The 25,875-nt window shown below is 36.8% G+C and overlaps 1 protein-coding gene across 1 annotated transcript in view; it reads left to right on the forward strand.

Moving 5' to 3' along the window:
• LOC306800660 (LIM zinc-binding domain-containing Nebulette-like) overlaps window positions 1-25,875 on the forward strand; it is a 248,841-nt gene that overhangs the window by 64,826 nt on the left and 158,140 nt on the right. Inside the window, 1 exon segment of the mRNA XM_079302909.1 lies at window positions 10,222-10,306. Coding sequence (XP_079159035.1) covers window positions 10,222-10,306 — 85 coding nt within the window.

Raw genomic sequence — 25,875 nt, forward strand, 5'->3', positions numbered from 1 at the left:
TTAGTATTGTTTCAAGCAGGGAGAAAAGAGAAGCAAAGAGGAGAGAGGGCAGTGTTTGTAACAATACTGATGGAGCATTTAATTAGCAATGGCAACTGCACCTGTATCTAGTCAAAATAATTAACAGTCCATGAGGAGCTGAGAACATAATATGTGCAGAAGTTCTGTAGATGTTTGCAGGGTATTAGTGAAAATGTGACGTGGTTGTTGCTTTTTCATGATAAATACATAAAAAGAAATCTGTGATTTGATTGAATTACTTCAGAATTTGGATCTTACCAATCAGATTTTCTATGAAGTATGACACCCTGCACCACATTGTGAGCAGTCTGTGATGTGCTGTATAGAACAGTATTAAATTAAGCTGGTAATACATTTACTTTTGCCAAGGATTTACATTGAAAATTACAGTGTTTGCTTTTGCACCTTTGTACCCTTTCAGCAGAATAAGCCAAAGCAGGCTCTAGGAGTATTCTTCATCTGTGAGCAAAAGCTGAATTTATCATTTAATAATTTTGTATAGGCAAATGCGCTGTCTTAGGAAATTATTTTACACTATACTAGCATAAAATGTCTTTCATAAACTAAATAAACTTTTTTTCCTATTAATACTAATTCTACCAAAATGGATACTTTAAAGGAGAGACATTTTATAAAGCTTCACAGTTAACATAGATGCTTACAATTTACAGTATGTGAATAATCAACTAGTAAAATTTTCACAAAAAAGCAACTTATCCTTTTTTTTTTTTCCTCTAGCACACATGTAAACATAACTCTTTAATGTACTTTTTTTGACTCTAACTTGTAGTTGCCAATTGAGAACAAATGCTTAATACACTTTACAGTTAAAGAGGCATTTTAAACTGTATTTGCTGTGTCTTGAACAACAACTTTGGAATTCAGATGCACCAATGAATTGTCTAATGAGGCTTGGCTCTGTAGGTTTCCTAAAGAAATGAAGAAAAACATGAAGATTAAAAGCTAGAAAACTTACACAAAAGAGTTAAGAAGTAGAAAATATGGAAGCTAGGAAGTAGTCTATGTTTAGTTTCCCAGGTTTTGGTTATACCTTCAGTTTTAGGAGAGCACAACAGCTGGACTCCAATTTCATTACAGCTGTGATCCAGAGCTATATGGCCTAACAAGTTTTGAATAAATGAATGAATGTACGAATACGAATTTCAGTTTTTAGTAGCAAATATTCATTCTTTCAGTCAGTACTTGCTTGGAAGAGGAAAGCTTAATACAAGCAGTGAGGAACAGATAATTTGTTCTTGATTTCTGATGTTATTGTCATAGACTTTTGGCACTAAAAATTCTAGAATGGAACTTCTCCCTTGTGTTGTATTTCCTGCACTTGAAAAGCTGGCAGAGAAGAAAGCATTATGAGGAGAGATGCAAGTTTTACTTCTCTTTTATTTGTGGCTGATCCTTATATCTGAAAGCTGTATATTTAGATGTCATATTTAAATCCCCATACTGAGTGCTACCAATTGCCTAGGAGCACTTATACAAGTATAATTTAGTGTTGTGATGCTTGAGATACTTATATATTGAATGTAGAATAAATAAGAAAGAAAATAATCATGATAATAATAAGAAAAATAATAAGAAGAAAAAATAAGAAAATTTAGGAATTTTGTAAGAAAATTTTCCATTGCTGTATGCACGAATTATACCTCTTTCTGACATCCTTAAAAGAGGACAGCAAGATGTTGATGGGATAAACTGTGGGTCATACTGAGTGTTTCTTTACTCTGCTAGATCAGCTGCTGTAAATTGACAAATTAAATTAGTGAGAAACTTACCTTCAATCTGTGTTTTTCCTGCTCATATTTATGATCTTTTGCCTCCTGGATATTTTGAAAGAAATAATAATCACAGTATCTGGAAGAAAAGAATATAGAAATATTGAATCATCAGCCTTTTGTTGTGTCAGTGATGATTACAAAGTTTTCTTAAACTTCTGTAAAGTTTTCTGTGTCTAAGGGATGCATAGGCTTGGGTGAGCTCACTGGGTGATATTCTGGGAGTAGTTTAGCAGTGACAAATATTAATATGTGTGTGAGTCTTTGGCAGATTTTGCTGTAGCAGTCACATTTTTGTTTATTTTGTTTTGCCACTGTTGCCCCCTCCTTTCAAGTTTCTCTGAATTTTCTCTGCATCTTTTGTGTTTCCCTCTCCAGCAGTGGTTCTCACTTTTTGATCTGTTGTCAGTACCTACTAGTGTGCTGCCAGTAGATTTCTGCACAGCTCCAGGCTACGCTGTAATTCTTGGTCTGCTACTGACTGATTTTCTTTCCCCAAGTACTGGAATCTCATAGCTGAGACATAGGTAAATTATTGAAAGGGTGAGTGCCTGGCTCCACTGAAAATTCTAGCAGTTCTACTTTTGAAATCCATGATGCTTGGATTTTACTCTTTTTGATCTTTTTTGTGAATCTGGATGCTACTTGGCTGAGATCTGTATTATAACAATTCTTAGTATGGTATGGTATAAACTGTGTCCTCCTTCTGCTGTATTTAAAAAAAAAAATCAAAATGTTTTGACCTTAATTTCTCAAGAAGCAAGACTTGCCTGTCTCCCTAGCACTGTATCTATGTGTTATAAATATCAAATAGCAATAGAGAAAGTAAATGAAAGTGCAATAAATGGGGAAAAAGCTAGTTTCACCTGGTAGCTGGGGTATTTTTTAATTCTGAGACAGTTGTTGGGACGAAGCAGGAGGAGAGCACTCCTTGGTGCTTACAGCATGGCCCAGCTGCCTGTGTGACACTGCTGGTGTTCCCCTTGTGCCACTTGGTCTTCTGTCTTCCCCAAGCTGGATCAAAGCCAGGGGAGCTACTTGAAATCAAAATGTCAATATGGTAACATTGCCAATTCAGACAACCCATGTATCTGCAAATGTATTTGGAATAGGTTTCTTGGTCATCTTGGTATTGGAAGTAAAAGTAATTTAATGTCATGGACTCTATGCTTTTTCTCTATAACTTAGGCAATGCTGGCTACAGGAGTGATGTTAATGCTTTTGGATGCATGCTGTGAAAACGTTGAAAATTTACAAGATTTTACTATTTTCAGAATTCAACTGGCCTTTTAAATTCTAAAATAAGCTACTGTGGGTTCCAGGTCTTCTATCTAGACCTGTTTTTCATAGCCCTCCCTTCTGCCAGTAATTAAAAGATTACAGTTCTCTGTTCTTTGGAGTTCCTCAATGTATGACAAACATTTGCAGAGCTAACTGCTCTTCTAGTTTGGCACAGCAGAATTCATGGTGAAATTTGAAATGATGAAAGTAATGCAATTTGGAGTTAGAGTTTGCTGCCTGTGGGGTTAAATCTCTGGTGCTCTGGGAACCAATTTGTCAGGTTTTTGTTTTTTTTTAATGAGCAAAGCAGTTACTTGTTGTTATAAAGTTGTTTATTGCAGGAGCACATCAGTCTCAAAAGCAATAGAGTCACAGGCACTAAGTGCATGCTAAGTTTTGGTATAAAGTCCCAAATAGAAGCAGAAGCTGCTCCTGGAGGTCCTGGCAGGGCCAATGTTGCTGTGAGCTTCTGTCTTCCTCTTGAGTGTTGATGATAGTGATGAGAGAGCAGGAACAAAAGTAAAGCAAAGCAAAAAGTAAATGGCAAAAAGCAATGGCAAAAAGTACCAGCTTTTCCCTATGCATGCTCTTCTATAGGAACTTCCTAACAAGCTAACACACAAACATGAACTGCTGCTACTTAACTTATTAGAATTCTAGTTTCTTAGCTCCCCAGGTTATGTATAAACTATGCATAAGGTCTGTCTTGTTCTGTCTGAAAAATGTAAGCAATATTCTTACTATAGTTTTATTATGCTTGAAACTATGTTCCTGGAGCCTCCACGGAAAACATTAATATCTAAGACTGTATTTTTCAACTTTTACTAGAACTCCCACTTCTACTCTGGCATCTGAGACCTTTTACTCACTAAAAGCACTTAAAGCTCATTCTAAAACTTACTTGCTTACTTTTTCTAAAACTTAAACTTACGCTTCTACTTTATGTGAGTGGCTTAACATGCTTCAATCCATCTAAAGGCTTTAATTCAATCCCTGCACTCTGATTTCTCTCTGAAGAACTCAGAGATTCAGAGACACTCCTAACTCACTGTCTCCAACTGCTACCCAATTTTTTATACTACTTTATCTAAAATGCAAACAGTTTCTGCCTTGCTGTTTTCAGTAAATAGTTCATTTTTTCAGCCTCAAACCTCTGTTAATAACAGTAAGGCATTAACCTGTCTTGGGGCCAGATAGAGTCTGGGTATTTAATGTGGTCCCTAACCTTAGATTTTGAAGGGAGCCCCAGATATGGGTCTGTAGTTGTGTATCAAGTGCCAGTCTGGAAGCACAGTGTATGATGTGCAGCCTGTGCCTGGTTTTATGGGATATGTGGACTTTCATTCCAGGAGGAAGAGTGTTATAGCTTACCCCAACAAACAAGTGGAATTCTTTTTTTTTAATGGATCTTTATTACTTGCTAAATCTCCTGCAAATCAATACAAGTTCATTGCTCTAGGGGATTTTTCTCATAAAAAAGGAGCTTGCATTTAGCTAGCATATGAGAAGACCTTTCTTTTTTACTTAACGTAAGAAGTACAGATACAGAAATTAAATATTTGAAAAGTTCCTTGCAGAACAGAAGGCAACTATTGAAAAATGTTTTCCAAAGCAAACTAATTGCAGCCAGAGTTCTTCACACAGAGGGGCAGATCCAGGTAGCCAAAGAGAACACTATCTTCTGATAATTTCTGGAGAATTGTGATGTATTTCTTGTTCACTTTGTTGCCCAAGTGCTGCATACCAAAGCTGTATTATCCACTAGTTACATTATTCCTACTACAAAGGCCTTTATAATTGCACGCAAATAAGTGATCGTGCAGAGAAAGCTCAAAACAAAAGAGAAAACCCAGAGAAATCCCTCCTGGAGCTTCAGAGCTGCTAGTGAAACTCAGCATGAATTTCATACCAAGTAGTCAGCTGTGGGCAAGATCTCCCTCCTGCTGGTTCTTTCTCTGCTGTTGTGCATCTTACATGGCCTTCTGTGAATGGCACAGTTTCAAGGTAAGGAGGTGAAAGCAGTCCTATGTCTCTTCAAACTGCCAGTTTAAACAATCCCTAACAACATTGTCACCTTAATCCTGGAGAAACTATTTTGTCATGTGTTTTCTACATGACATTTAATTGTAGATCTGTGTTTCTCCTCTCTGTTTTTGTGCTGTTTGTTGATGTGGGCTCAGATCACATTTACCAGATTGGGCTCTTGCAGGTCTGAGGTGGAACTTCCCTACCTGTCCATCATTTGTGAGCTTGGGTTACATCCAGACTGCTAGATCAGTTTTCACTGTTTAATTTCAATTTTTAATTTTTGCATACACTGTACTGAAGTGCTAGTTTTAAAAGCATAATTAATTTTTATGTTTTTTGATAATTCTTGTAGGATTGGTTTAATTTTATTATGGCATCTTATGGGTTTGTTGTGTTCAAATCTGCATTAATGCAAAAAAAAAAAATTTTTTTCCCCCCTGTCCTTTTTTAACTTCCTTCTCTTTCAGAGTTTGCTTAAATTAGAACAGTTATTTTTGGACAAAACTTAGGACAGGACAGATAGCCTAATGTGACAGCCAGTGATGGCAACTGTTATTATGAAAAGAGATGATGGAGCTGACCCTCTGCTTAGGAGACTAATTTTGATTTGTATATTTTGTACCTATTCTCTGGTTATAAAAATACCACGAATTTAATGTTGCAGGCAAATACAGAATAGGTATTTTAGGGGAGACATAACTCCATAGAAATCTAGAAACTGTGACAAGCGTTTCTGACAATTCTGTAACTGAACAGTAACAGCCAATTTACAGTTGCAAAACACACACACACACACACACACACACCACACACACACACATCTCTTAATCATTTTTAAATGTTGGTTTAGTCAGAGAGAGGTATAAGGAAGGTAATTCCAGTAGATGCTTGAATTTATCTCAGTCTTTGAATCTCACCTTTTACAGAAGAGACCAAGCTGAATCTTTATCCCATTCTCTCTCAGAGCATTTTTCTTTTGTTGAATTGAGAGCATGGAAAAGCTGTTGAAAACTTTACAGCTAAAAAATTATTTAGGAACATTTCTATGTTTAGTCATTGGAAAAGCTAAGTAACTTTCAGGTGCTTTCCTGAGTTCTCAGAAGCTTCACTGATCCTATTTTCAAATATCAAAAGTGAAGGAGTTTCTTCAGAAGCAGCAAGAGATTGAGTTGTGGTTTGATTTATTAATCAAGCTGTGCAGCTGAGACAGGCAATACAGCAACCCACAGCAGAGACACTGTACTGTGTATCCTGATTTGTTCTGGAACTTCTTCTATAGATCTTTATACAGGATTAATCCTAATAGCATTAGTGTGGTAAGACATATTGCTAAGTAGACTTAGACAACTAACAAAGACTTAAAACAAACAAAAAAATCCTTTGGACATTGCTATTAAGTAGCTGACTTCCTTAACCAATTCCTGGCTCTTTCTCAGACATCTTGGACAAAAGGGAAACTGAGCAAGGGATTACCAGGGACCACTGTCAGTCTTTTGAATTAAAGGCTGTTGCTATCCAGTTGCTTATCCTTATTCAAAACATTTTGACAAAATGTGGTATAGCCCTAAAATGGTAGTTAAAAAAGCAGATTATTGAATTTTAACACTTGTGCTTCAGCCTTCTATTTCAGACAAAAGTATCCAATGCTATAATGTATCTTTGATAGTTTTCACAGAATTTAGTGTCTTAAATACTGGTAATTACCCTGAAGACATGGTATCAGTAAGCTTAAAACAAATGTGGAAAGCTGAAGATAGGATTTAAATTTAACACTAGTCTTTTTAATGCATTTGAGGCAAGAATTTCCATAAATTAGAAGGGATGTATCTAAACCCATGTCCTTCTGGTTTGAAATACCATGTGAGTGGTTTCATAAATCAGCTGCAGTTAAAATGACAACCCATAGTAGAATGCACTGCTAATTTAATTTTGCTAAATGATTCTTATTTTAGCCACTGTAATACATTTTGATAAATGGTTTAAATGATCAGTTTAAAGACCAATTTAAATTTCAGCAGTTTTGTTCACTTGTCATATGTATTGTTTTCTTCCATGGTCAAGTGTAAATACGTTTCATTGATAAAATAAATTTACATAGTATTTTCATATTAAATTATTAAATTTTCATATTAAAATATATTAAAGCTCTGCTTCTTCAAGACTGAGCATACCATTTTTACTTAAGTAAGGAGCTAGTGCTTCTAAAATAAATAATGGTCTTAGATACATTGGTTCTCAAGTGGTTTGCTTGGAATGCTGAAATATCTCTGAGTTTCTGAATACTAATTGTGGAAGAAAGCATTTCTTTTACAGATGATCAGAGGTAATAGCTGGTGAACTATAGGAACAAGGAGTATGTTTTTTATGCTTCAGAATAGAGAGGTTTAATGTGAGAACCTGGGTTTGCAGTTGTCTGCTGCTGTTGCTCCCTGGGGGCTGTGGCTCAGACTCTTGCCTCAGTGCTGTCCACACAATTCCCAAGGGTCCCAAGCCAAAAACCCCATCTGAGCTGGCTGCACTCTCTGTTCTCCATGTTAAAAAGGATGAATACACGTGATTACTGTGATTATACTACCAGGGTCATGATATGTAACCATGGTGTAAAACAGTGCAGTGAAAGTTTATGCTTTCAGCATTCAACATGTTCATAATGCAATATTTTAATTGCATGTATGGCAGATTATATTTTTTTAGGGATAGGGATTTTGTCATCTACAGGAGCTATCCATGGATATCTCATGGCTGCTATGTGAAAGGCTCCTATGCTTAAAGGTGTGAGTTGTGCATCATTGCTACAATCTTCCTTGGGCATCAGCAAACCCTGGCTGTGAGGTGGCTTGTTGCCTTCCCCATCTGCTCATTGCTGCTTTCCAAAAAGGGCTTATTACCCTCCCTGTGGCCAGTCTGGCATTTGTTTTTTGCTTCTACACAGAAAAATGAAGTGTGAGATAGAACAAAAAAAAAGAGAAACCCTTTTGGAAGTATCTTCCTTGTCCCAAGATATGCACAATGCTGGCACCATCTGCCTCATGCAAAGCTGGTTCTGCCTCCCTGTGTGCTGCTGGAGCTGTGGCTGAGCTGCTCTGCTGGCTGGCCTTGGCTGGCTCTGGGGGAAGGTGGGGGAGCCCCTGGTTTAAAAAGGGGGAAAGGGACAGCAGCACATGCAGAACTCAGTGCTCTCTCTGGCCAAAGCTCCACCTCGGGTGGGACTTCGGGAGAAGAATAGTCTGAAGGGTGCCATGCATAAAAATTTTGTTTTCTAGTTTTCAGTGACATGAGCTGAGACAAGTGGCTGGCATAATGGGTGGGAGTGTCTCACCAAACTTAGAGTAGCATCGTTTGTCCATCTGCTAGTACCCAGTCTGGGATGGTTCTCACATTTCTGTGAGGAAAAAACTTTCTTTCATCAAGGTGTTTAATTTTTTGCTCTTTCTATACAGTTATTAGCCTTTGAGAGCCTGAAATCCCTAGTTTGTCCTGTATTTCTCCTCTGTTTTCCATGTGTAACCATAAATGAGGGGATGTTCCCATTCTCTTGGTGCAGGGGTCTACTCCATTGTGCTGTGGTGTAGAACTCTGGCAATCACCCGATGGGAGAATCAGACCTGGGGCAGTTGACTGTATAAAGTTCAGGCAGCATTTCTCATCAATTATTGGTTTTGCATTTCTGAGGGGGAAACATTCAGCTTTTGGATAAAACCAGAAATCCTTCTTAATTTTTTTTGCTTGTTTTATTTTTCCAGATAAGATTTTTTTTTTTTTTTTTTTTTTTTTTTTTTTTTTTTTTTTGTTACTGAAACCATGCATTTCATGGAACTAGAACTTGTACACTGAAAACTTTCTAACAAAATACAAGAAATCTCATGTTTACACAGAATGGAAATTTTATGATGAAACCATAGCAACAACATACAAGTAGCTGCTGGAAGAGCACATTAGAGACAGGCTGGAGTTTGAACATGGAAATGTTTAATAGTACATATCCTCTGTCTTCAGACACTGCTTTTTCTCTCTGTGGAACTTATGCTGCTGCAAATGTTATTGTATTTATAACTGTGCCTGTTGTACTCTGATGTCTTGGAGGCAAAAATTAGGGAGCTGACAGACATGGGAAGCTGTGAAGGGTAATTGAAGATGTGAGTGCCTCACATGGTATTAAGGTGAATATTTTAGTTTTAGACTGAGGATGATGGAAAGTAATTAGTAACAGTCAGTTTCTTCATAGTGTTTCTGGCTCATAATATTAGGCCTGTTTTGGGATGTGCTGTTTCATTGTGTTATTTGCTTCTTTTTGTCATCTTTCCTATTAGGGAACTTCCTGTTTGAGTGGAAAATGCAGGATAAATCCTTGAAAATTAATAAATAGTGGTTCTGTAAATGAGGAGGGTTTAATTGCTGCAGTTCAGTTTCGTAAAATGATTAAGATTGAAAGAGATCACCAAAGGCTATTTAGTCCAACCTCCCTGCTCAAGCAGGCTCCCCTAGAGCATGTTACCATAAAATGCCAGAGTAAATAGTAGGAATGTATTGTAAAGGTGTAAAATTTCAAATGGAAAGAGAGATGCCTGATAGATTGCAGTTCTTAGACACCAGAGCCTTTGGCACTGGATATTACAGTACTGTATTGATGCATTTGCTGTTAAAGCATTTGAATTTCCTCTACCCAGCAAGTATCTGCCTTGATCCTTCTGGTTCCTACACTGACGGATAAAGACTCCATGGTACCCCAGCTGTGCTCTCTTATGTAGCATTGATTTCTGTAAAACAATTTCATTTTAAGGGCTTTTAGTTTAGTCTTTGTCCAGCACATGACTGTACCAAGACAATGCAGTTAAACATAGTTTTGATCACTCTATTAAAAGCAAATTTTGGCTGTCTTTGAAGACAGTGGTCAGGATGGATGGGTGGCATTTAGACTCATTGCAGGAACTCCTTTATGTTGTTTCTATAAGGCATGTCTGACACAATATTTTTAAATACTTATAGTTCATAGCAAACTATGAAAGAATTTTGTACACTGTAGGAAAGAGTGCTGGGATGCACTTGACTTTCTAGCATGTGCAAATATTTACTGTTTGGCTTTGTGTTCTTCTTCTTCTAGACATTACCCAAAGCAGTCCTTCACTACAGTGGCTGATACACCAGAAAATCTGCGCCTGAAGCAACAAAGTGAATTGCAAAGTCAGGTAAATAAAATAATTCTTTTTTTTGGTTAATCTTGGATGGTCAGTCCACTTCTTAACAGTTTTTCAAAGTAGTATTAGTAGTAGTACTCGTATTTCTGTGTACATACATAGTAGCACTGCAGTGTAATTATAAAAAAATATTTGTAAGTTGGTCTAATATTGAGAAGCTCATGGTTTTATTTGTTCTCAGTTATACTACTTAACATACTATTGTAAGTCCATTGGTATCACTGGAATCCTTCATTTTCATCAGTACATGAAGCATCTAAATAGTTTTTAATGTTTGAAATGATGTAGCTTAATTCAAAGGGTTCATTTCCCTTCAACAAACTACCATTGTTAGCTTGCATTCAACTTAATAAAATAGCATGAGATTAACAAATAATGGATTTGATATTAGTAGATGTTTAGAAGCCTTTAATATTTATCAACAATGAAGGGACTGAATAATCAGTTTATGGCCTCTGTCAACTAATATATGAGGCAGTCTGTAAGCTAGTTGTAATCAATCAAAACTTATGGAGATTAATAAGAAATATATTTAAATTGAAATTTAAAACAAAAGGGGAAAATGAGAAGAAAATGGCAAAGAAGACTTAGGTGACCCAAGTACCAAGCTGACTATCTACCATAATATAAAGTTCTGACTTATATTAATTCATGTTTATCTGAAAAGCCCTCCTCTGCCCCACTCTCCAGTATCACTTCATACTATTTTAATTTATGTAATGTGAAGTTGTCCTGTGTAAGACAATTGACAGTATTTGATTGCATTGTATTTAATGAAAAATCTGGGTTTTTAAAAAATCTATTGTGTTTTAGTTGAGATCTCTAATTATAAGGTCATTGTTGTTGTCATAAAAAACTGTAGTAAAAACCAGACAGTAGACAATACAAACTATATTTTTGGGAAGTTCTCTATAGGTTCATGGGTAAAATTGAAGGAGTGCTAAATAAAAAAGGTAGCACATATTTAGCCTGGTGTACAGTCTAAAAAATTCTTTACCTTTTGCCATTGCAGTTACTGATAATAACACTTAGAGAAGTCATTTCATGCTGAAATTATGTTATCTAGAAAGAGGACAGTTCATGGACTCTGTCTTGACTTGAGTGAATTTCAGATTGGAGTCTGGTTCATTTTCTTGTTATTCTGTGGTTCTGTGTGCTAGAATTACTGTTTTGTCACAAAGAGGAACTTAAAACCAGTACTTGTCACAGATCTTTTTAAAAGAATGTAAATTCTCAGGCCACTGTTTTTTAGGGGTTTGACAGAAAATGTTGGGATTCAGTAAAATTATAAAATGTTATTGTTCTTTCCCTAACTGTTTGAAACATGCTTCTGTGGCACTTTGGAAGCATAAGGAAACTTTTTTTTGGTATTATTCTCTATTTTTAGACTGAGAACTTAGTTTTCTAGGGTACTGGTTAAGCAGTATCAGCAAGAAACTTGGGGTTTGCCTATGAATAAAATTGCTGCAGCTGTTTCACAATGCACTGTCATAAAACGTTAGATAAGGATCTACTCAAAACTTGGTGATAAAAGGAGATAAACCCTTTATTTTTACAATGTGCCTTTTTTCCACTATTATTAGTCAGCAAAAGACTTTCAGATCTAAATTATAAGGGCACAAAATTGCCTACTTGGAAGAAAGGCCATACTGTTTTTTTTTGCTTCCTGATTGATTTACATCTAAGCTGTGTTAAGTTGCCTGACTTGTGAATCATCTCAACGCTGAAATAAAGATTCCAGGCACTTTTCCTTATCCAGTTTAAATCTTATCCTAAAATAGGACTGTAAATTCTCAATACTTTCTGTAATACTTTGAAGAGTATAAGGACATAGGAATTGCCATCCTCAATCAGTCACATTGGCCATCCCTGTTCTGTCTCTTCAGGGAAAGTTGAAAAACTTTAAACTGAAAAAAATACTTGGGGTATAATTTGGCACTTTTCAGGTCTCATTCTGTTTCAGCCCTGTGCCATAGAAAAAAGTGTGTGCATTGTTCAAGAAAAACCTTTCATATGAAACCAAACTTGGCTGGATAGAATCACATTATTACTACCTTCCAGTATTCATCAGAGCTGCATGAACCTCCTGCCAATGCATTTGACAATTTGGGATTGAACAAATTCTGTGTTAGGTAATGTAAAAATTGTGTACTACTGAATAAGGAGAAAAGCTTTTCTAAAGTAAGAACTGCTTCCTAGTTTCTAAGTAAACATCTAATGCTTTTAGTTCTGAAGAGGCACAACCCTGTGTTTAACTGCAGGACTCCAAGCGTTTTTTAAAAATCTGTAGCTTTATAGTTACTCTTTATTATGCTCAGCAAAACATGAAGAATTGGTAAAGGAAATACCATTAAACGTTGTGTAAGCTAAAATACATGTTTTTGTAAATGTTGTTTTTATTTTCATTTAAGCAGCAATTGACAGTGTTTTAAGTTGTAGTGCTGGGTCTTTGGTTAAGAATCCATTAAGGTCAGCATCAGGTGCCAGGGTGTCATGTTGACATAACACTACAAGAACAAAACTAACAAAACAAAATACTGTTTTCTGGTGGAGTCAATAGAAAATTGATAGCTCTTTGGAACACTTGAAAAATTGCATTGTTAAGAAGTCAAAGGACAACATTTACAAGATTTCCAGAGAACTCCATTCTTCTATTTTATATAATATCAGAGCTTTCCCCCCCTTTAGGATTTTACTTCCATTGGCTTTCATTCAGCTCTGTAGTTGGAAGGAGACACAAATGCATTTTAGGAGAGGCTGTGTTTGTTTACCATTCTGGACAACTCCTCAGTCCAGTATTCCTCCTGACAGGAGAAAAATGAGTTTGAAGGTCTTTCATCCTCTAAATAAAGAGTTGAGACAGAGATCCAGTGTCTCAAAGAAGACTCTTTTCTTTTTTAAACGCCTCTCTGATTAAAAATCCCTGTCTTTTTGGGGAATCAGTGCATTCTCTTACTCCATAGTAGCAATGGTTACTTTCCACATTCTCTCACCTCTCTTTGATAAACTCAGCTATGGAAGTTACTGATATGTTCATCTCAGTTTTGTTTATTTGGGAATTTCCTTAGTGTGCCTTAGCTACTGATCTCTCTAACTTTATAACAGTGTAAATTGCTCCATGGCCTTTAGTCCTCCTCTGTGGCAATGGTGTGTACATCAAAAGCAGCCACTCCAGTTGAACTTGCAGAAAGAAACAGAGGTGTTCTGTAGCAGTTCTTGGCAGGAAGAATATCAGTGTCAGATCAAAGAGCGGGATGATGTTTAAGGTGTGTTCTACTCCAGCACTTTCTGAGGAAATGTACTTTACAGTAACTCATGAGGAACTTGATACAAAATCATGGGTCTTGTCCTACTTTCTTCTTGTCCTGGCCTGTGGTGACACAATGTGAGGCTGCTGTCCTTGGAAAGTCCAAGTGCTTCTTTTCATAGGGAAGAAAAGTTCTTGTACTTCCCTTATAGAAACTTGGATAATTCAAAGTGTATCTATGTTTCTTTAGGAAGAAACATACTTGTAGTTTTTCTTCATAAATAGAGTTCATAAAGTGTTGATTTTCAAGAAGTGTCATAATGTGGTATGAGACATATATAGTTGAATCAGACTATTATCCTAAAAATATTATACCAATTCTTAATTTCTCAGTATTTTTTTGTATTGGGATCTTTATCTGCCAACTCTCAGCAGGATAATCATAGTATTACTGAGCATTTGGAAGAGAGTCAGCCTCAGAAAAGGGATTAAAAAATCTTTATGGTCAGATGTTTGCATCTAGGATGCAATGTTCCTCTTTGCTCAGGCTGAAGAAGAGACTGACTCTGGTAGCAGTTCTGTGTGAAAGTGCAAGAGATGACAGGTGTAGGCTAAGAAGTGGAAGACTGCATTTATGCATAGGGAAAAACATTTCCAGTGTGAGGGTGACTGAACAGAACTGACTGGCAGAAGGTGCCTGGAGAGACTGTGGAGTGACCATCCTAGGAGATTTTCAGAAGAGGACTGGGCACAGTCCTAAGGAATCTGTGTAGCTGACTGTGCTTTGAGTAGGGTGACACACTAGATGACCTCCAGAGGTCATTCCTCTGCATCTTCAACTCTTCATATTCAGTGATTTGTCTCTGTTCTGTCCTTCCTCAGGTTCCTCTTGACCATTTCTTCTTACCTTTTTTTCCCCTTTTGCTTCTCTGTTTCAAAAATACATATTAGCAAACTTCCAGGCAGATTATTTTTATTAGCTCGATTTGTTAAAAAAGCCTTTTCAATTTATATGCACCTCTTTTATAAAATCTTTGGAATGAATTGCCACATTGAATGCTGTAGGAGAATGAAATGCTATATGGTTTACTAAAGCAGATATTGGATGGATTTCCTGGGGTACCCTGAGTGATGCCATTGGAGAAGTCATGGAGGGAACAGTTTTTGGAGCTAGAGACAGAGATAAAAATACAGTCTTTGAGCTGAGAAAAGGAGGAAGCAGTATGAAATGGCAAGCAGAGAGACTTTGTTATACTTTTGTGAGTGATTTTGTAAGAGGACCCTGGAACATATTTTAAAGATGGGACTTTTCCAGATACCCATCAGGAGCTGGTTATTTATATATTCCTCTCCCCAGTTATCTGAGACCTGAACCCAATCCATCATATGTGTATGAGGAGAGGGGTGAGAGAGCCAGGAGAGTGCAGGCTTCTCAGGCATCTTCTTGCTATTATTTGTGAGTGATAAGTCCTGGAGATGTTGATTAGGTTGATGAATTAAAATCAACCCAGACTGTCTGCAGAAAGCTCTGCCCTGCTCCCCTATGAACCCCTTCACATAGTAATTTGTAAATCATGCTCACCTTCTAAATGTGATTCTTTTTCAGCTCCTGGTTTGTTCCTTCTTTCCCTCTGAAGACCATTTCAATGGCTTGTTTTATCTATGTGAATCAAAGGCATGAAAATAATTCTTGATGAGAATAATACAAAGCTCCAGAGGAGTGCATGAGGCAAAATAAATTTTGGTTTTCTGGGAAAATGGTTGTCACCTCTTCTGATTTTATCTTGCCTAGTACATGAGGGATTCTGTCTTCATCCTGTCTGCACTGGTTCCTGTTGCTGTGACTCCATATACCTCCACTGTTTCTGTTTTGTTGTTTTTTTTTGTTTGGAGTTTTTTCCCCTTGCAGTTACTTAGGCTGTAAGATTCAGAATATGACAGTACTGCTTCCACTCCTTTCCTGTCTGCTGCTTTTTGCTGTCATAGATGCTGGACCAGCATGTGGAGATAAACAGACTGTAACCCTGTGGTGGGGAGACACCAGAACATGAGGCAAAGACACCAAACAGGGTGTAGTAGTAAAAGATAAACAGATTGTGCATCAGAGAGGGACTTTCTCTGTAGAATGCATTTTTGTGTTATTGACACATTTGATTTTGATTTTCTATGTGAAAATACAAATTTTCTACTGGGATATAAGGTATGGTTATGGTTATGCCTTTTTGGGACAGAAGAGTTGTTTGTCTTAGCTTTAATTTGTTAAGACTGAAGTCTTAAATCTGATTCCTGGTACTGACTGCATATCCTAATTAAAATAATCTAATTAGGCTATATAATTACATAGAATTTTATACTGACTTCCAATGCTACTGTACTGATCCGTGTAGGAAATATTACTGGTATAAAGGAGTTTAGATAGGTTTGTTTGTTTTTGGTTTTGTTTTTATTTTGTTTTCCTTTTGTTTTTCTTTTTTTTTTCTTTTGGTTTTTTTTTGGGTTTTTTTTGTTTGGATTTTATTTTTTTTTTACTTGTGTATAAAAATATCTTTTTTTCTTATGATATTGACTGTTCTTTCCCCTGTTTTCTTTGTGGGCCACATCACACCTTGATAATCTCTAAGTTAAGCTGTGTAGATAAAAGTAGTAAATTTCTTTTTTTCTGAACCTATGTTATCATGCATATCTGCATTTATATCTAAGGACAAAATTAGAGGTTTCAGTGCCTTAGCAAAACAACTGCTTTAGACTACTCTTTTTGTACTGTTTCCTCATTTCTCTGAAAAAAGATCTGCAAGGATAATGATGAAAGGAGCACATTTCAAAGAAAAGATGAATACTTTCCCAATATTCAGAAGAAACTTTAGACAGACTTGCACTTGAGCATCTGTGGAAAATTGTAACCCATCAGCTTTTCACTGTTGATTTGGTGATACAAAAGAAAAAGAATGACAATGTTTTTTTTTGGCATTAGTGCTTGCCCTGTTGTTACTAAACACAGTGATGTGTAAACCTTATGTAATTTAAGAGGAGAAAACCAGAACAGAGCTGCATTTAAGGAAGCACAATAGTATCTGCAGAGTCTTGGAAGCAAGCAGCAGAAACTTCCTGCTGGCTGAAATGTTAGGAAGTCTATAAAGTACACAGTCAAGGAAGAAAAATTACATTTTCCAATGCCAAGACTCAGAAGTGAACTGCAAAATATATTAATATACTTAGATTAATTTTTCTAAAATATGTTAATGAGAAAAATCCCCATAGTACATTTTCTTTCACATGTGTTTTCCAGATGTACATAATGTTTAACTGTAAAAAGTGAAGGGATAATCCATGTCCATGAAATAGGAGTAATTTTTGTGATAGGATGAGGGCAGAGCTGTTATGATTTATTATTAATAGAGTAATTAAGGGCAAACCCATTTTTATAGACTTATGACATCGAATCAATAGCCAAGTAGGACATCCTTAACAAAAAATCTTAGGATCAATGAAATCAAAATTGATTCCCACTACTTTTACTTTTACAATGAGAAGTAGTAGAAAGGGAATAAAAGAGAGCTACAGAATTCATAGCTGTTATTTATGAATTGAGGTGTGGAATTCTTAACTGCCTCAGCTCTAGTATGACTAGTATAACTTTTAGACAGCAATTAATTAAAAATATCTTAAAATTTGAGATATGAGAATTCTATGGCTTAAATATTTTTTAAAAATATTAAAATCCTTAAAAATAGTGTCCTTTGTGTTCTAGATGAGGAGGAATGGAGAACGTATATATTCTTTTTCATGTCGAGTTTCTCTCCAGATTCTTTTGAGCTTCTTTCTGGTTTTTATATTTGCAACTAGATTTTTAAATGGTCACTCTGTTGCTTGCAGCTGTGTTGCAGGTAATTGGATGCTGTGATACTTTTTAGTTATGTTTTTGTTGGATTGCTGCACAGCATTTCAACTCACATGAAGGAGAAAGGCATTCCGTTTTAGAGAATTTAAAATAAAGACTGAGAGCAGAGAAATTGTCATAATAAATGGGGCATCCAGGGATTGCAATCAGGTGCTGAGGACATACCTGTACTGTACAGAACAAGAGGGTCAGGAAGAAGTTCCTGATCCCAAAGATAAATAGAGTGTACTGGCTTATGTCCACACTCTGTATGGCTTCTCCCCCTATAATAGATAATTTTTTTCCCATTTCATAATGTTTAAGATGGTGTTTAAGAAGCCCATCAGAGTGGCATTGGAGGAGCATGAAACTGAGCATGTGTGAAATGTGATGGGAACTGGGAGTTTGTGGGGTCAGTGTCCTCTGGGTTGTGTGCAGTGGCTGGTGAGGTCGAGAGGAGCAAAGCTGCTGCAGGCATGTCCTGCTGCCTTTCAGGAGTGCTCCCTCCTCCAAAGCTGAGCTGAGCTGTGCCAGGGGGTGCCTTGGGAATGGCTGGGGAACACACCCAGCAGTGTATCAGGTATTGAGGCTGTCAGAACTGAGTTTGTACTGAGAGAGTCTGCCAAAGCCAGAAAACGAGATAACATCACTCCTTCTTTGCTTTCTGCACTTCAGATTTGCATATTTCAGACTGCCACATTCAGTCAAAGGGGATCTTTGTAGTCCTGCTTCCTATGGCTGACAAAAACTGGCAGTGCTTGTGATCAGCAAGAGGAAACTTGTTTCAGAAGGTGACTGGTCTGATCCAGTGTGAGGTACTGGTAATGTCATCATTAAAAGGAAGGACAATTAGGGAGCATGCCTTTACTTACTCACTCTGGGATATCAAAAATGAAATTTTCAAGAATATGGTTTTAATCAATGTACTTTATCAGAAGAACTTGTTTTATTTTCTTTATGTTGATAATGTCTTCCTCCAGAAAGTTCTTAGTCTTTGACCTCCATTTGTGTAATGGCTGGGATGAATTATCTCTTTCTCCACCCCCCCAGCAAATTGTAGTGGCTGGCATATTTAATAATTTGAAAGTGGCATAATGAGTATTTTTGTTAATACACTTTCATCCAGAGTAGCAGCCTAGCATCTTTTTTTTTTCAATTGTGAGATTATAGGAGTGAATTTTATATCAAAGCGTTGGATAACTCCATTTGGCATGCCACATTGTGGCAATTAATGATTTCCATTTAGTTCCTTATTTTAAGCTTATATCTTCTCAGAAGTACTGACCTGTTTCTTACCAAGGAATGAAGCTAGTTATCCATCTTGTTTTGAGACCAATTTTTGTGTTCATCTGTATCAATATCTTACCAAACTTTGGAGGTTCTTGACAGAGAATTTATAGAGGCCGTGTTAATTTTTCCCTTCATTTTTTTTCTTGTCCTTAGTCTCATGGCCTTAAATGCTGAAAGAGTGGGATAAACAACAGCATTTTCCCTAATTTTAATTAGTTCTTTGAATATGTTTTGAATCTGATCCTTATCTCTTTTTTTTTTTTTTTTTTTTTTTTTTTCTTTTTAGAGGTCAGAGGTTTTTTTTCCTACTGATGCAACAAGCTCAACATGTCAATAAGAATTTCTTGACTGAAAGGGTAGTTAAGCATTGGAACAGGCTGGTTCCAGGGAAGTGGTGGAATCACCATCCCTGGAAGTGTTCAAAAAACAACTGGGTGTGTCACTTTTTGCTGTGGAAGGATTGGCATGGTGGTGTTTGATCAAAATTTGGACTATGATCTTGGTGATCTTAATCAACCTTAATGATTCCATGATTCTGTGTCAGTTTTTGTGGTTCAAGGGATTCTTGATTTGAGGGATCTTGCTCACAATGTTGCATTGCTTGGCAGATATCCATAAATCTCTTTTAAAGGAGAAAGCAAATTGAAAGTTTTAAAATATATTTAAATTTACCAATAGATTGAGAGCAAATCCTTTGCTAGCATAACTCTGGAAATTGCCTCAACTACATTGTCCAATAGCTGAATATTTTCCAATAAACTTGTTATTTATTTTTATGTGATGGGACTGTAGGATTAGAGAATTTTCATGATCATGATTATATTTATTCTTATTTGATGCAGTTATCTTTTTCAGTAGAATACATCCAATCTTTAGATCTTTATTGAGAAAAAAAGGAGAATACTATATGCTTCTCCCATGTTATCAGCTGTGATTTAAGTCTGCTGTTGCAGAGCTTTTATAAGTATTTACTTTGTTTAGCAGTTATTTGTATGTGCTAAAATATTTTAAATTGATAAAGATTTCTATGTAAAGTTGGGAGTGGACGGACTTATTTACCTCCTTTGGTGGTTTTTTTTTTTTTTTTTTTTGAGTGTAACAAAAAGTCAATCCAGATGCATATTTTTACTTTGTGTTAAACAGCTGTTCCCATTGTGTGCATTGGCTACTGAGTAGTATCCTTTAAATCCATTATTAATTCTGTTTTCACTCAGCATTTGTTCTGGAGGTGGCCTTTACAAAATGACCAGCAAAGCTGCTTAATAGGAGAAATCCAAGCCTGGTGAGAGTGTCACATTCTCTTAATTGGAAGTCTTACAAAGCAGAAGCTTTAAGCAAATGAAACTAAGAAAAGAGCTTAGCCTTAGCAGTGAAATTAAAAACTAAATAAACAAAATCTCTGTCTTTCCCATCTTTCCCAACAAAACGTAATTTTCTGGCTTCTGGGTTTTGAATAGCTGCAGAAGGGCTTTGTCTGCTCCAGCAAAATATTCTTTTTGTGTTTGAAGCTTTGAGGATATTTCTCTCAGCCTGTCTCTCCCTTTGAGTTTGTTTTTCAGTTCTTGATAATTTCTGACCTGTCTGTAGCCTGAGCTATCTGGCCTTGGTGCACTTGTAATATGCTGAGTGTGACTGTGAGAAGGAAAAAGGAGAAATTTGCTTTGGCTTGCCTGATGGTACAATGCCAAAATAACACATGAATCCAAGATTGCATAGTATTAGGCCTTTCAGAGAATTTGGATGAAGAAGAAAGGCAGGAGGGATCCTGGGCAGTCCTACCCCTTGACCCCAATAAAAGGCCATGAGCGTTCGTCAGCATTTTAGTTGGTCATTTTCCTGATGCTTGGGTTACTTATTGATGGGGCTGTTTTAGATCCAAGAAATATATTGTCCTCCTGATTTATTCTCAGATGGAGCAGGGACCATTCAGAGTTCAATGATTTCTTGTAGCTGCTGCCTTGCAGGATGGATTGAGGTCTATTCGGGGTGATAGTTTGTCAGGTAGTGCTATGCTTGCAGGAGATTATGTTGATGGGCTTTCAAGTGAAAGGGTCAGGAAAAAAAAAGAGAAAGGAAAAAGAGTAGGATTAGTATAATGTTTAACCTAGCTCAAAACAAAATGAGTGGAAGAAAATACTAAATGCTTTAATTGCACCAAATGTTAGAGCTTTGAAGGTATTTGGTGGAAACATTTTGGGGGGGAGGGGGACAAGGATTTGATGTTAGAAACTCCTTGGAGCAAAGGTTTATTTTTTTCCCTTAGTTTACTAAACTAAAAATTTTGAAGGATGAAATGCAATTAAAAAAGGCAAAAAGAAGATTTGTAGCTTACTGCTAGCAAAGACAAAAATATATTTTGTACTTATAGTTCACATTAGTTTAAAATGTAAACACTTCTATATAAATATAACTGCATTTAATATGTTATATTTTAATATCTTGTGAATTAAAAATAGTTGAATTCTACTTAAAGGAAAATAATTTTGCTGAGTAAAATAAGCACGAATTTCTTGTTTTAAATTTTTTTCATGAAGTATAGTTGAATTGCTTTAAAGCTTTGGGAAATGCAAATGTGAATGAAGCTACTACATATATTTTTCCAATGTAGGATACATTTTTAATAGTGTAATATCAGTAAATCAGTAAAAGAATTGTTGATATAAACTTAAATGTGTAAACATGGTCAGAAGAAAGGTTCAGTTTGCTCAGCCCTGCTAAGAAGGGAGTAAGAGGAATGTGTGTTGAGGACTGGATGCTCCAGTACACGGGTGATAAGGTTGGAATGCAAACACCTGGCACAGAGCCAGGGTGGGCACATGAGGCAGCACCATTTGAGATAAATGAGAAATAGATTACATTACTCCTTCTGATCAGAGGAAAATGCTTTCATCTCTATAAGAGGAGAATAAAAAAAAATCAAATAATATATGTGACTTGAGTTGTGGCTTTCTGGTGCATCACAGGCGTGTGTATCCCTACATTGGCAGCACTATGCCTTGTGAGCCTTTGCCACCAGCCTGAGCCCGTGGTCCTTCCTCCTGGATTAAACTGAACACTGGAATCTTTTGATGCTGGTGTTGTCTCCATCAGCTGCTGCAACTGAAGCTACTCTTACTTTTCCATCCTTTTAAATTTAACTCCTTCAGTTTAGTTCCATCCTTTTCCAATATATCTTCCTATTTTACAGCCTAAAGCCCAACTCTTTCTTTTGGCCATTGCTTTTACTTTGTGTTAGTTCTGCTTTGTTATTTAACCTGACAGATTCTTGTGACAGGATGTGAATTGAGCATGCAGGAACTGGAATATTCTGAAATGAGTGGTAGCAAGGAAAAATGGAGCTGCTGTCCTGGAAGGCTGTCAGCAGTGCACAGCAGCAGAGATGGCAGAGCTCAGTGTGGAATGGGGATGTGGAGGGCAGAACTCCAGGGAGCCATCACCTTTGTGCTCTGAATGAGTTACAGTTATGAATATGGGTTTTGATGGTAGATCTTAGTGGGTGAAAAATTTTAAAATCCCCTCTGTTTTTGTAGATGCCAAGGCCATAGGGTAGTATTCTTTTGCCACCTGGGTGTAAAATGATCTGGGTGGATCAGAATATCTAATAAGTTGCATGAACAGTGCCCCTAAAAATGCCTGTTTCTGCCTTGAGTTTAGTGCTGTATAAAATGTCCTGGCTGTCTCAGATAAAGACTTGTAAAGTAGGGTAGAACCTGATGCCTGGTTAGATAGAAGGCACTGTGAGCACTGAATGATAATTAGACCAAATTTGGCTTTTCAGGAGACTAGAGTCAAATGTAAGAAAAAAGACTGGAAAGAGATGGGACATATCATAAGTCTAGTGAAAAGCACATCTGCAGCCCTGAACCAGCAAGATGTGGAAAATTGTGCTGATCATCTTATTTTATAGCACCATATAGAACCTTCTTGTTCTGAGAAGCATGGTGACAGGGCTCAGCAAAAACTCCTTTGTTTAATGTTTTGCCTCTGTTGCTTTCTTCTGTTCAAAAATAATGGAGAAAAAGAAACTTCCTGGTGGGCCATAGGTATTGAAGGTGTTTACTTTAAATTGCGTCGTAGGATGGGAGGAGATATACAATCCAAATACTTTTCTTGGGGAAGCCCCAGCCTGCTGCAAGTGAGTGGATGTTTTAAAATGGTTTTAACAGGAATTTCTATTTAATTTTACTTGTTTGGTGCTTTATTGCAAGCATAAATTTCTGGAGTGTTTAAGTGTTTCTGATTCATTATTTCTGCCTACTTGCAAGAAAATTGTGTTTTACTAGTTAAGTGTTTATGTACTTTGGGGACTCCTTCTATGGCAAATAATCAACCTTATAAACTGAAAGTTAGTTTTCTAAATTTTAATCCTTACAATATAAAATAAATAAAACCCATTAGCCCATTCCCAGAAAATGTTTTTTGACTCTGTAAATCATGTAAGTTTGAAAGATGCTAGACTATGGAGTTATTTTTAGTATTTATAAATGTTGCCTTTTAATGTAATTAAAGCAGAGATCTTTGGCTAGAATGGTGTGTTTCAATAATATATGCTGAAGGAAGCTCATATTTAGTTTTAAAATAACATGGTTTTGATTTTTCATTCATTTCTCTTTGCTCCAAGACTTTGGGTGCATCACTGATTATGGGAATTGCTTGGAATTTTACTGAAATCACAGGACAATATTATTTTGCTGAAACAAGCTGACAGTATAAAGTCACAGCCAGGAACTTGCTCTGTCTGGTATAGTCATCTGGAGCTGCTTGGGAGCTAGATGCAATCTGGCTGCTGCTGTGGGTCCTCAGCTAAGTGAATTTATTCAGCTGAGTATTTTGTATTGCAAAAATACTTAAACAACAGCACTTCAGTGTCTTGGATCTCTCTCTCTAAGGCTTGATGGAGCAATGCAGACATTGGGTCTGTCAATAAATTGACTGCAAAAGTCTTCTCTTGGAATCATAGTTAAGTGGCTAAAGTAAAAATATCAGCTAGGAACTTCTTAATTTATTGGATATTTAGTTTACTAGAGATTTTATTTTTTCAATTTTGTGTTTATGCTATGACAAGTCTCTCAGAAGTGTAGTGCCAAAGAAGTCAAATAAATACCCCTTATTTTGACAGAAAAAAACCCTAAGTAAATGCTGTTTTATACTGAAATTTCCTCACTATGAGGGGAAAAAAGTTAGCAAATATAATCCCAGGGTTAAACTGAACATTTATCAACAATGTTGCCTTACAAATAAATAGCCATTTCCTTTCTGTAATCTTTGAGATGACAGCAGTAAATTATTCATCTGCAAACTCTGTTTCTGTACTGAATTGATGGCTGAGGTTCATTGTGCTCACCAGGCTGATTCATGTTTGCTGTGGAAATGGTGGAGTAGCTGCCTGTTGTTACTACCTTGGTAATGAGCTACAACAGCAATGATGAGATGTTGTCTGTCTAAGGGAATAGAAAGATATTTCACCTAGGAAAGGAAGGACTAGGGAAATGTATTTCCTGCTTGATATTTTATTTGAAAGAGCAGATCACAAACAAACACGTGACTTTACAATTGCTTTATATCCTATCTTCCCTTACTGGGTTTTTCTTCTTTGAGGCACATGTTCTTGCAGGAGAAATGAAACAAATATTAGCTACTCTCCTGACCCTGATTTGAAAATAAATTACTGAAGCATATTATGTCTTAAGGGTGTTTGCTTTGTGTATATTTCAATTACAGTAGGAATGTATGCTATTGAAAGGCAGAGGTTATTGCCCTAGTTCTTTCTTACCTCGCTTTCAATTAAATCTGATTTCTGTTACCATAGCATTGCCTGCTCTATGCTGCTTAGTCCAGTGCTGGTCATTTGTGCATGTTTTCTATCTCCTTGTTTCCCTGTTCTTACTGTTCCTGGGCTAACAGCCTCTGTGAGTTTTTTTGGTCTGGGAGGGGGTGCTCAGGCAGATGTTTTCCACAACTGATGCAATTGCTAATGTTTCCAATGCAAGAAGGCAGACTTCTACTCAGCACCCCTGGGGAGTGTAAACATCATTTTTATCATGTTGGAACTACAGGCTCTGTCAGCCCAGTGAAGTTGTTCTCAATTAGTCTGAGGCAGTCCAATTCAGAAGGGAATAGCTGCTCCCGTTGGAGCCCATTTTTCTTTGAGTGTTGCCTGTGCTGATTTCCAGCTGTTACCATGCAGCTTTGGGGAGCTAATGGGGTTCATTTGGATCATCTATCTCAAAAGGAAATGCCTTAGTCAGTGTCTAGTTGAATGATTGGAGATTTTCACACACAAAACCCCCGGTTAATACCCACTTAGCTAATTATCTCTCAATGTACATGATCATCCTTTTCAGTCCAGTAATTAGAGAAAATTAAGTGGAACCTTGCTAATTTGCACTAATGTTGGGAACAACCTATTGCCAATTACTGAATTTTGTGAATTAGTGCAAATGAAAACAAGCACTTTTTACAAACTATAGAGTAACACGTGCTGAGCCCTATGCAGTAGTGCCACATTAATATTACACTGCCAAGAGCTCACCTGTACATGCAGGGGAAGTTAATATGATGTAAATTGAGAACAGAATCATTCTTATGCTGAAGTGTGCCCTTTGTTAACCGTGTATAGATTACTGCTCTGAGGCCTAAAGTCACATGATGTGTCATGAACACCATCCTCCTGCTTTCTAATAGAGTTCAAGGAGACCTTTGGAGATCTCCTTACAAACACAACTTAAGTTTCTCCTCTTTCAAAGCAGCTGCAATTGTCACCATGGCTGCCTGAGTCAGCACAACATCTTGCTTTGATCCTTTTGAGCTCTTGCAAGGGGCCAAAAAGCTGGAAAAATCAACCTTCTGAAAATCCAGTGCAAGTGAAAGATCTAACTGCTGTTCTTTCAAAATGCCCCTGTTTTTCTCTTTTCCTCCATGAAAGTAGTTTTGCTGATGATTCCCTTGTGTGACTGCATTGCAATCCCAGTCCTAATTTTTCTTTCAGAAGGCTTTTTCTCCGACCCCGTTTATAGTGTCAGAGTTAACCTCATGTTCCCTGGATATCCAGTTTTTTCTTAGACTTTTCTTAGCCTAGAAAGCAGGCTGCTTTCTTGCCCACATCCTGTATACTAAATCACCCATTGCTTTTGGCATGATCACTGT

The sequence above is a fragment of the Erithacus rubecula genome, assembly GCF_903797595.1.
Source record: "Erithacus rubecula genome assembly, chromosome: 3".
Lineage (NCBI taxonomy): Eukaryota > Metazoa > Chordata > Aves > Passeriformes > Muscicapidae > Erithacus > Erithacus rubecula.